This window comes from Larimichthys crocea, chromosome VIII, assembly GCF_000972845.2.
Source record: "Larimichthys crocea isolate SSNF chromosome VIII, L_crocea_2.0, whole genome shotgun sequence".
Lineage (NCBI taxonomy): Eukaryota > Metazoa > Chordata > Actinopteri > Sciaenidae > Larimichthys > Larimichthys crocea.
Window position 1 is genome coordinate 24,699,423 of NC_040018.1, and position 12,217 is coordinate 24,711,639.

A 12,217-nucleotide genomic window follows, 5' to 3' on the forward strand; every position below is an offset into this window, starting at 1 on the left:
AGCCCCCAAAGCCACTGTGATATAGGATTTCATGAATATAAATTCTGGCCTTACCATTCCGCATTTCACTACCGATGTTTTAAGATTTATTTGATCACCTGGCTCTCCAATGCTCTCTTAACTGGATATCTGAATTTTGAGCCCCGTACAGAAAAGCAGTCTCTTTATGTCGAAGGTGAAACTATGCACAGATATAATATACATACAGATAATATGTTTATATATCATTGATAAAAATATTTTGTAATATTTTTAATCATATTATAATTTGCAGCACTAAATACACACACAACATTCACTTATTGTGGTGCGCGTTTTCTGAATTCCTTGATGTCCTGCACATCATCTCTCAGTGATTTACAGAGTTTCTTGATGGACAGTAAAGTAAACGGATGCCACCTGCTGCTGCTGTTAGCTAATGTTTATCTCACTCAGCAGTGCTGCCCGGTCTGTGGGCTCAGGGCTCTAGTGTTTGTGTTTGTTGAGATATTCTGATTCTGGTGTTGTGATCAACAAGCTGATCTTTTTTTTTTTTTTTTATTATGATATTTGTGTACAATTTGCATTTGCTGTATATAAGATCGGTTATTATCTGAGAGTCTGGATATGACTCCATCACTCAAAAGATTGTCTCACAATAATTCTGCATCCTGTTAGCAAGCCAATCCACACCCTAATTTACTAAGATCATGCTTTTACAGATAATACCCAACATATATTGATTAGATTTAGATTAGAGCACTTTAGGTGTGTGTACTAAAGCAGTGGTCCCCAACCCCCGGGCCGCGGACCGGTACCGGTCCGTGGATCAATCAGTACCGGGCCGCACAAGAAGTAATTAGTTATTTCTGTTTTATTTAATACGGTCATTTCGAAATAAAAAAACGTTTCAAAATAAAAGACCGCTACTACTCTATCTACAGTTGGTAGGAGAAGAAGAAAATATTAAGTATTAAGTAATATTTTCTTCTTCTCCTACCAACTGTGGATGAAGTAGTAAGTCCCCCTTTATTATAGTCCCAGTCTAAGTCGAGCGGTCTTTTATTTTGAAACGTTTTTTATTTTGACCGGTACCGGTCCGCGGCCCGGGGGTTGGGGACCACTGTACTAAAGTACACCTGTGGCCACATGACCTGCGCGAGCGAGTACCTGGTCATGGAGTGTAAGGTCAGAGGTCAGATTACAGCATAGATGATGCTAACATTAGCCGTGGCAGAGGACGATGAGTTTTTTTTTTATCGTTATTACCTTCATTATGAGACATAAAGCAAAAACTCTAAATTAGTTTGTCATCTGTCAGGAAATGACCTTTTAAGATGAGATGATGAGGTGGATTATCTGTGCTGTTTTAATCAGCAGGAGAGGAATAACAAAAAAACCTGGATGGGTTTTTACCAGCTTTCTTGGCAAAGAGGATGGATCACATGCATTACGACCAGACACAGAGGAGGAGGCTATAGATGCTGCTGTAGGTAAGACATAAAGTTTGTTCTGACAACTTGTAAATAGCAATAAGCCGTGAAATCGGTTGTGATCAGGTCTGTGTCACCTGGCTGGGTTGGGATCCAGTCCCAGCTTTCAAATAATTTGTGAACTGGTAAATTTTCTGGAGCCCAACCACACACATGACAGAGGGCGTAATATATTGTTTTGCTGCACCTCTCATCATGTTTGTTTGTTTGTTTTTTCAGCTCTGACCAGCTCCATCTTTGTGTCCCAGTCAAAAAGTAATAAAAGTTTGGAAGATATATTGATTTGATTTGGTCTAACATGAGTAGTTATAGACTACTCGTATGCAGCCACAACAGCAAACATAAAACTATTATTATTCTTTTTCCTCCAGAGAAGCAGCTCAGACAGCAAAAGAGGGAAATGGACTGTTGCTAGGGCAGTTTTTATCCCATGCTTGTGCACGAACCTTGTTTTATACTAAGGCTACATGAATTATGAATTCAAACTGGAGACCCCCTCATCTCTTGATATTTTTTTTTTACACAAAAAAAGAATAACACCTTACACTAAAGGCATGAATTATGAATAATTGCATGACTTCATGCATGAAAAAGCATGAATGCATTCATGTAATAGTAGAAAAGTACAAGAATTAACCACATTTTATGCATGACTTATGCAGGGACCATATTAATGCAACAACTAAAGTATTTCAATCATCATGGCATTTCTGAGTTATTGATGATGTTTGTGTCTTTGTCATAGTCTGCAGTTAAAATTATGTATGTAGTATGTATAGCTGTTATAATCATGATTAATTGTCTCATTACTTCATGTTTGAGGCCAGAAATCGTGATGATAGAAATACTTTAGTTGTTGCGTTATTAACATAATGTTCCAGCATTAAGTCATGCATTAGATAGTGTTGATTCTTGCACATTCCTGATGCTTTCATGAAGTGCATTTTATGGATAAAGTCATGTATTGATTCATACATCATATGTCCTATTCGTGTACCACTATAAACCCCTTTTCCTTGTGTAAAAAGTAATAAGTAGACTACATTAAATGTATGAGGGTGTTGCCATTATATTTTATTCTTTAATGGGTCTTGGCTGAGAAAACTCTGAGGTAACATAATTATGATGTCATGTCATTTGCTCCATCTAGTGGCACAATGCATCCAGTACAACACTTACAGAAAGGCTTTATGACCATGAAACTGACAATTGTATTCAATCATATTTTGGATTTAGGATATATAGTTTTTTATTATTATTTAAAACTTCCCACATACATCATATATAATGTAGACATCAGTGCAATGCAAAGACCAAACAATACATGAACAGTATTTGAGAACAATCTCTTTAAATTGAATAAAGTGGACTTGTATCTAATGAGAGAAGACTGAAGAGTGAGGCATGAGAAAACACCTGCAGTGCAAAGAAAACCTAAATAGAAGCAAACAGTGACTTATACTTACACAATAAGATGGAGAGGGTTAGTCTAACTTCCATCGGGGCCCTTTATGTAGGTTTTATTTCATTTCATTATCTAAAAGTCTGCTTCATTCCTCAGTCTGAACAACAGCTTTTCTATTTCTGCTAGATGACAGAGCTGGCTAAACCAGAAATTCACAGGGGAAGCGCTGGGGTCATGATTACGAGGGCTGTTTGAATCTACTCTGCATCTGTAGAGGATCATCTAATACAATTAGGCTAAGAGAGAATTTTGTATTCTGAGTATGTCCAATATGTGTGCTAATCCCAAAATAATTAGTTAAAAACATTTTTTTTTCTCTCACTCAAAAATAGTAGGCCAAACCTTTGTGACCTGAACTCTCAATCAGATCTCAATCAGGTCTTATCACAATGTCAATTATCGTCATTTTCCTGCAGTCATAGCATTTATGAATGATCCATGTGTGAAAAACATGAAGGTGTTAGTGAGTTAGCAGTACCAAAAAAAGAAATAACGACTATATCTCGACAGTTACCTTAACTTTGGTTTGACTGAAGGACAGGACATGTCTCAGCTAGAATGTGCCAGAAGAAGCTAGATAATAGATAGATGACAGCATGAACAAGGGTGTGGGAGGCTCAGCGTTTCTTTGATACAAGCAGGAAAAAAACAATATTTTAATTAATTTAATTCAGGGACTAGAGGTTCAAGGGCAGCACAAAAAGGCTAAGAAGGTGAGGATGGCGGAGGCAAAGGCGGAGCCCCTCTGAAGGCCGGCGGAGGCAAAGAGCAGGGGCCGCTGGAGTCCTGGCCTGCTTCATGGGAATCCTTTAACCAGCAGAAGAATTATGCTTACTGCTCTCTGTATGAGCAAACGCTACACTGATCTCAGGTTGTTGCATAAGGATAGCAGCGTCTCCAAAGGATTGGACTGTCTGAGTAATAAAACTCACCGTAACTGCTACTGTAACTTAAGGCTGCTGCATCAGAATTAGTCTACAGGTTTGGACTGTTTAAGTAGTGAAACTCAGCAGAAGAAACAGGATAGCATCTCCGTGTGCACTGTGATTCACAGTAATCATTTTGAAAGCAATCATGTTTAGCTTCTAAACGAATTTCTATTTGTGGGCCTATGTGCTGGGGATACTGTAGCACAGTCCCCTCACAGAGGGCCAGAAGAATGCACACTGCCTTTTTTAAAGAAGAATAGGACAAGTTATTTACTGTTTCAGGCCCTGGACAAACATTGCACAAGCACATAATCTTGAGGACTCTGATGAAGAGACTTTGACGAAGACGACTTTAAGAAGACAACTTTGACGAAGAGTAGTTAATGTTCCTCAGATGACAAAATAGGGCAATATAATCTCCATCCACGTGGGTTTTCCCTGGGAGCTTGTCAACAAGCTTACTGTATTCATCAACACCTTTAACCCTGGTCCCTTTCTGTCGCCTCCCTCCCTCTCCTTTCACTCCAGCTCTTTTCCAGCATACATTAGGTTGATCAACTGCAAGCTCATCAACAGCACTTTACTGTACAACAAAGAAAGCTGCCTGCCCGGTGACGTCAGTGATAAGAACAATGCATATAGGGTCTACTTTGTCAGTACTTTGTCACCTTGGCTGTGTTGCCAGGCAGCTTCGTCTGGTCAGACGGCTGAGGATGCTAGGGAATGTGAGCACAGAGCCACATTACTCAGCACCACGTGTATCGAAAGAAATGTTAAATAAGGGTTAAGCTTGCACATAAATAAAAAACTGGGTGTTATTATTAAGATATTCATAAGCACTCTCATCTTTTGTGAAGACCATAGGCTTTGTGTTCAAGGCACTCCTCAATTGCTGCTGCTAGAAGACAGAGCTTGTATTACCCAAGTCTGTCAAATTGAACAGAAGTTGCAGAAAAAGAGCAGCAAAAAATGTACCGGGACAGTTCAGTGGCTGTTACTGCGTCTTCCTTAGAGCAAAGTACTACTTGTTCACACATGTTCCACAGGTATGAATCAGACTGATCTCTCTTTAATAGTTCAGCTGGGATTCACTTACTTTTACAGTTGGTATAAAGTTCATTGTATTCACCAAAGTCAGTCTGTGGAGCAGATTTCTGACTCAAATCATGACTGCGTGTCTGAGGCAGCACAGGGGACCCACAGGGTACGATGATCTCTCTTCTTTTCATTCAAACTGTACACATCAGACCTCAGACAACAATCACCTCTCCAAAGTTGTCAGCCACTGGATGTGTATCAGAAGGAAATGAGCAGGAGCACAGACTTTGTCAACTCTTGTAATTTCAACCACCTTGACAACACCAGCAAGATGAAGGAGGAAGACACCTCAGGCCACACCGGTGAACATACAGTAACAGGAATTGGATATTGAGATAGTAGGAACATACAAATAACTGTGTGTTCACCTAAACAATGAATTGGACTAGTTGGAGAACAAAAATAACCTGAGCCATCTTCACTTGCTGAGGAGACGGAGGTCCTTTGATGGCTTGATAATGATCCCATAATGATCTTTAAAGATGATCTTATTTGAGCTTCTGGGGTCACGACCAAAAATAATAAGCTCAAGTTATAGGGTGGATTTACCAAATGTGCTTCACTGTGTTAACACAGAAGATCAAACTTGCTCAGCAGTGAGCATGACATCCTATAGCTGCAGTAGTCATTGTAGAGTAATGATAATAATAATGTAAGGTGGTTGTTATTGCTGGCTCCTTATTTGTTTGACTGTGGGTAAATGTTGCTCCATTTGGAGAGAGACACAGTGAGTGGCTTGTGGTGTGCATTGGTGTGCTACTCCCTCCAGCAAGCACTCAGCTCAACAGGTTTTCTATGTGCGGCTGCTCATTTGGTTGAAATATCAGGATATTATTATGGGGCAAACACAAAAATAACACAGAGATGAACCCTCCAAATTCAGTATACAAGCCCAAACTTTGTGGATTCAGACTTGGAGTGATGACTCCATCTACAGGTTAGTTGTTGCAATGACAGAGGGGGGATTGACATATTGAAGAGTGTGTTGCTATGATTTATAGTTTATAAAATAAAATAGAAAATCATCTCCCTTTTAAAGTAAGTAGACCAGTCACATATTAAAACAAAATTCTCACACAGAACTTGCAAAACGGTCTCTCAAACTTTCCAAAGTAACTTGGTCACTCAACTGTCACTGAAAAACAAACCCAATGAAATAATAAAAGTGTTTTTTTGCTCTAAATATACCTATTTCCCACCCCACCTCCCCACAACTTATCCTATTTCAAATATAGGACTTAAATATATGGGCTGTTAGTAATACATGTATCTATACTATATTCATATAATTGAAATAAATACATTTAACAAATACAAATGATTTTGTTGTGGGTAGTGTAGGATTTCTCAATAAAACAATTTATCACCCCTTATTCATTTAAACCTGTAGTCTTAAAGCCTCTACACTGGTGTGGCTGTGCTATTGAGCTGGGTGAGAGAGCAGGCTCCATCCAGCCATTTATAGGGCTGTATGTGAGCAGTGGCTCACGAAAGGCTAAATGTTAACACTGTAGCGCACTCACAGAGAGCAACCAGGAGTAAAAGTAGATGGGTATATCTTGTAAATGGGTAATATGAAACATTTTTATTTTACGTATTTTGTTTGTTTGTTTGTTTTTTTACCTTTTTTGCTTATGCATTTTTTTGTACAAATCTTTGTATAGGTTATACAAAGACTTATGTTTTACACATAACAAAACCAACAGAAAAATCAACCAACGAAAAAATCTCATGCATAAGTTATGTCCCACTTTAAACTTACCGTTTAAAAAAAGATCTGTGTACATGTTTGTTGTTCAATGTAACATTATTCTTTTTGTACATTTTAAGCCTTTTTTTTTCTTGGATAACATTTTTTTTATCCTATTTTCCAGCCAACAGTTCCAGGTATTGCTCCACAGTAGATTCCAGACCTGAAATGTCTATTCCTGTAACAGCAATAGAGGCATGTTGTGCTGGCTGTGGGTTAGGAAAACGCTCTGTAAAAAAAAGCTGTTGGGAAGCAAATGAGCATTTATCCTTTGTGATTTCAGTTCAGATCCAAGAAATTAAAACCCATTTTCTATAACGATTCTCTTTCCTGCTAGAAATCTTTGCTTGTCACCCAGAAAAGCTTGACAGAAAGACAGATACTGTAGATGTTTTTAATACTTCTAACAACCTCCCGAAGCTGGAGTCGGCAGCAGAAGTGGGACAGGACAGTCAGTTGCAGACGGGGATGGGGATGAGTGTACGGGCAGGACAGACACCCCTATCTGCAGAGGTCTTCTTGTGTAGAGTCTCACACATTTTTCCTCTTCTTGCTGTTGCCCTGCTGGTGTGGCTTGTTGCTCTGATGACTTTTAGTGCTGGAGTAGGAGCACAGGAACAGGAAATCTGTGTTCCTGTTCCTGTGTTACTTTCAATGACCTCCAGAGGGCACTACAGAACGCTCTATAAAATCTGCATGCGTTTATATACATTTAAGGCACTTACTGTAATACAGACATGCTGCAATAACATTGAAAAGCATATGCACATAAGATTTTTTTCCTCTATCATATTATCATTTTTTTAGGGAAAAATAATCATTATGATTTTCTGTCCTGCATTCTTTGTTGTTTTAGTGCTTCAATACATCAGATAAAAAAGCATATTATTTTGAATTTAGCATTATTTTAATTACAATTAGTCACACAGTTTTTTGATAAACCTGATATCTCTTGGGAAGTTTTCCTCAAATAGAAATATGGTATCTGGTATGGTGTTTCTGAAGTTAACGAACATTTTTCACACTGTGCATTTTGTTGTTGCACACAGTTAATTGGTTTAGCAGTTTTGTGTGTGTGTTTGTGTATGTGTAAGAGAGAGAGACATATAGGCACAGTTTTAAAAGCCTCTTTCTGTCTCTCTGCTGTGTCTTGGAGGAGGGTCCTCCATATGGATTACGGAGCCTGTAGGAAATGTCCTCACTTCATGGCAGAGATAGTTGGCAGGCAGGCAGCCGAGGTGAGAGATATCACAGGAAGATGAAAACAGATGGGATGAACACGCAATGCCTGCCTCTCACTGGGGTAAAAGGTATAAAAACCTGCCACAAGCCCACAGTTCATCCAAGGTCCATTAACCAAAGAAAACCCAAAGTAAGAAACTCAACCATTATAAGAATCAATAGACCACTTTTTTTAGAATTATCTTTAAGGCTGATATCTATAATCACTTGTGTTAAAACAGCAGATGAAGCCCCCCCACCTTCATCCGCCCACACACATCACACCCCTACTGGGCTATAGGATCTGAACACCTGTTTCATTGTGGAGCTAAAAAACAGCTCTTCAGATGTCAGTCTGAGAGACTGTTAGCTACTTTACAGTAGTTTACACCAGATATGGTGCCAATAGACAGTTTTGTTTTCTTGGGTCTGGGGTGTTGGGGTATGTACGCACAAATGCAAATGCATAAAACAGTAAGTAGTTTTGCACTGACTTTATTACAGAATATTGTAAGAATATAGTAACACAAACAGAAATCAGAAGTGTAGTATCTTTTCAGTTATTACAGCCTCAATTTGGATCAGCAGCATTGTGGTTAGCAGCCGTAGAGCATGTTAATCCTCATGATGTCCCAGTAAGACATGCCCTGCCTCTGGCCGATCTGGACGTTGGGGTCGGGGATGGGGGTGATGGAGTCCTTTCCGTACTGGATGGAGAAAGCTGTTCTTCCGTAGTGCATGATGGAAGAGTAGTCGTAGGGAGTGTTCAGGTTGTTGGTATCCTGCCTGTAGAAGTTGTAGGCCATCTGCGGGTTGATGTTCTCCCAGTTGATCCTGACGTAGTAGTCGCGGTCACTCCTGGTCTGTTCATGCTGGAAGCCCAGAGCATGGTTGATCTCGTGCTGGATGATGCCGTGGTAGAGGCAACCCTGCCTGTTGAGTGAGAGCTCCTGTCTGCCTCCAGTTCTGCCCAGAGCGGAGAAACATCCGACTTTGTTCTCAATGCTGATGTAGTCATACTCGTTCTGACGGGGGACGAAGCGGATGCAGGTTTGGCTGTGGAAGGCATTCATGGCATAGTCGATCTTCTGCCTCTCCCAGCTGGTGAACTGACTACTCACGGTGAAGGGGATCATCACCAAACCATTGGAAGCTTTCCTCCACAGGCAGTTCTGGGACCAGCACACCATGGCGTTTCTGGTTCTGGGAGCCAGCAGGTCTCCTTCGAGCAGGATCTCATTGGTGCCGTTGTTGGAGGTCAGAATCTGGGTGGTGATGTCGACCGTGTCTGGGATTTCTTCTTCACCTCCTTCCTCCATGAGAGGATGTGCCTGACAGAGGCCGAGCAGGAGCAACAGCAGCAGGCTGGCAGAGGGAGTCATCTTCAGGGTCAGTGTGGAGGCTGTGGAGCTTCTGTGGAGAGACTCTGTGAAGCTTGATGTTTGACTCAGTTCAGTCCAGGGTCTTTATACTCTTCTCTACAGGTGTGTCTGCAGGAGGATTATGGGTTGGGGTCCACACTACTAGGCCTAAATAAACCTCTAAAGGGAGGACTCCACAGACAAACCTAGTTTCTAAACAAGGTTTGTTATCTCTGGTCATTAGATGTGACATGTTTAACTAAACATCTTATACCGTTTTCAACATTAAAGGGGAACTTTGCCAATTTTCAACTGTCTTTGTATCATTGCAGTGTATTATATGCAAATTAACGTTACTCATTTGCTAACAAAAGTCAGCCGGATGACACGAAAACTGTCACCCAGCTTTCTCTTGCCAGCTCTGAGAGCTGTTTCTGCATTTTTACACACTCAGATCAAACTAAGCAGCTAACTGAATATGAGAAAATTGACTATGAAGATTGTGTTACTGCATTTCCTAAAATGTTTTCAGAAACATATTTTAGTGTGTTATATAGCTGTAACGCAAGACAGTGTTTGGCCAGGCTGCCATTTTACATTACCCATCGTCCAGAGATTTTATTGCTCCATTGTGGCCCAGTGCATTCCGGTTCTTATAAGATTTATGCCTTTTGACCGCAAGACTCTATTTGTTGCCTAACCATAAAACAAATACAATAAGACTAAGAGTCTAAGGTTACAGTCACACACAGATATTGGACACATAAAACCTTTAATCTGATGATGGTAATAGATAAGCAAATATAGGGATCGCATGAGTGACATTTACTTAATCCATCCAACATTTGTCAAGACATTTCACCAAAAGACAAAAATGTCAGCACCATAATGACAATTTATATCTATCACTAATGTATTTAGAATGGAAACAATTAGTCAATTATTTATTAGTGGTATTTACCAATCTAAAAATAATCAGCAACTGTGTTTTTAGTTTCTTTGGTTGGACAAAACAAGCAGTACATTAATAATAATCTATTTTCTGATTATTCAAGAGAATTATCAGCAGGATAAGTAATGTTGAAAATAATTCTTAAATAGACGCTTACATTTTGACATGTTTCTGCATTGATCTAAGGTTTGGACCAAATTAGCTTGGCTGGTGTGTCATTCATCAGAAATATTGAAATAACTTGTGTCTGCTCTATGGTTAAAAACAAAGCTTTTGTCTACATATCTCCTGGGACTTGTTTTACTGCCCACTCATCTCAAAGAAATTCATTTAGCTGGTTAGAATAGAAGCTGGTTCAGCATACAGACTCTACCATAAATCTCGAATCTACCTAATTGTATATTAGCTCTCACAAGTCATTTTAATGAGGCTTTTAATTACTGAAATGTCCAGTGAGGTCAGGAGTAGAATGACCTGAAGTCACTTTATCACCAACAAGACAGTCAGTAAGAAGGTCACAGTCAGAGAGATGTTGTCTGTTAAAAGATCCCCATGTTTTATAGCTCACGGGTGTCTTATATACCCTCCAAAACATTTATTTATAACACATTATAATAGAAATGCTTGAAAAACAAGCATGTTTTCGATTCACATGTGTTTTTGTTTTTTGTTTGTTTGTTTTATTACTTACTCTTACTTATATTACTATATTTAGGACTACATTTACATGCTTCTAAATAATGTTACTGTTCTGGGTGCATTGATTTGGAAATGTTTTTTTTTTTTATATTCAGTCAGCCAGATGTAGAGAAAAGGTAGTTTTTTCAACCAGATATTCAACAGTCAATCACAGTAAAGACAGCCAGTATAATATGTATCATATTGCGAAAACACCAAAAATATACCAGTTTCTGAGGTCAAAGCCAAAACCTGCAAAGAACATCAAAGGTTTTAGCATTAAATATTAACGCTGACATCATTTGCATCTATGTTCTGGTAATTTATTTGTTTGTTACAGGATAAATGAATGAATTAATTCTTCTTTCTGTGGACCTTGTGATTAAGAGGCATCCTAAAATAATGTCTTCAGTTGGCTTGTACTGCATCAGCAGGCACTGTGGTTGATCTTAAATCACCCCGGGCACTCTGAGTGACTCCATGAGAAATGGATGCTCTTCCTGCTGAGTCCACAGTTTGCCTGATAGATTGTGCTGCTTCAGATGATATTGAATTGGTCTTGATAGAGCATCTGAATGGTCCGAGGAATATTGTTAGCCAAAAGCTGTGGGGTGAGTGGTAAGTGACCTTGGCACTCAGCGCTCTTATTTCACGGTTATGATGGAGGATTTTGCCCTGTGTTTTTTTTTTTTTTTTAGCGCTGTCTCTGTGTCTCTGTCCTACCACTCGGTTGTCATTTTCATTTGTTGTGCATGACAAGCTCCAGTTTAAATGAACATCATTTTGATCCCTGATACAAACTGGGCAGACTTGGCTATCTCTGTATTTTAAAAACTCAAAGGGGTGTCTGCATTTCATAGCAGCTAAAATGTGATTCAATAAATTATAAAAACAACCGGCATAGTATTCAATTTGGTAACATAAAACTCACATTACAGCTGATGAGAGTATTACATAGAGGAGCCCTTTTGGTGGTGCTGCTGCTCTAATTCAACTATCACATCCAGATTCCCAGGAGGCATTAACTTTAAATAGCACAATAGAGAGTTATATTACATTCACTTGAATTTTAACTAGATTGCACCACAGCAGTGCCAATCCTGTGATGTGTGTGTTTGATTTTTTTAAGTTATGGAATCACAAACAATGCATTTTCTGGACAAAAGTATCATATCATATGTTGCCCTTTTGGCAAGCATGGTAGCTACATTTTACATTCTCATAATATCTTTTCAGTATTTTATATGAACTTTGCCTTTAACAAGATACACACCACCACCTCATCGTGTAG

At 39.2% G+C, this 12,217-nt stretch overlaps 2 protein-coding genes across 3 annotated transcripts in view; one reads left to right on the plus strand and one right to left on the minus strand.

The window, feature by feature from the left end:
• Positions 1–1,093: 1,093 nt before the first annotated feature.
• Positions 1,094–12,217, plus strand: part of LOC113746350 (solute carrier organic anion transporter family member 3A1-like) — a 38,868-nt gene continuing 27,744 nt past the window's right edge. The window contains exons 1-2 of one of the 2 annotated variants that reach the window (XM_027281674.1): positions 1,094–1,174; positions 1,360–1,472. The gene's annotated coding sequence lies outside the window, so the exon portion shown is untranslated. Of the gene's footprint in view, positions 1,473–12,217 lie in introns of both variants that reach the window. The other variant, XM_027281673.1, reaches the window with a different exon arrangement.
• LOC104919773 (high choriolytic enzyme 1) lies at positions 8,415–9,388 on the minus strand. The gene has a single exon (XM_010731860.3). The coding sequence runs from the start codon at positions 9,315–9,317 to the stop codon at positions 8,532–8,534; it is 786 nt and encodes a 261-aa protein (XP_010730162.3). The 5' UTR covers positions 9,318–9,388; the 3' UTR covers positions 8,415–8,531.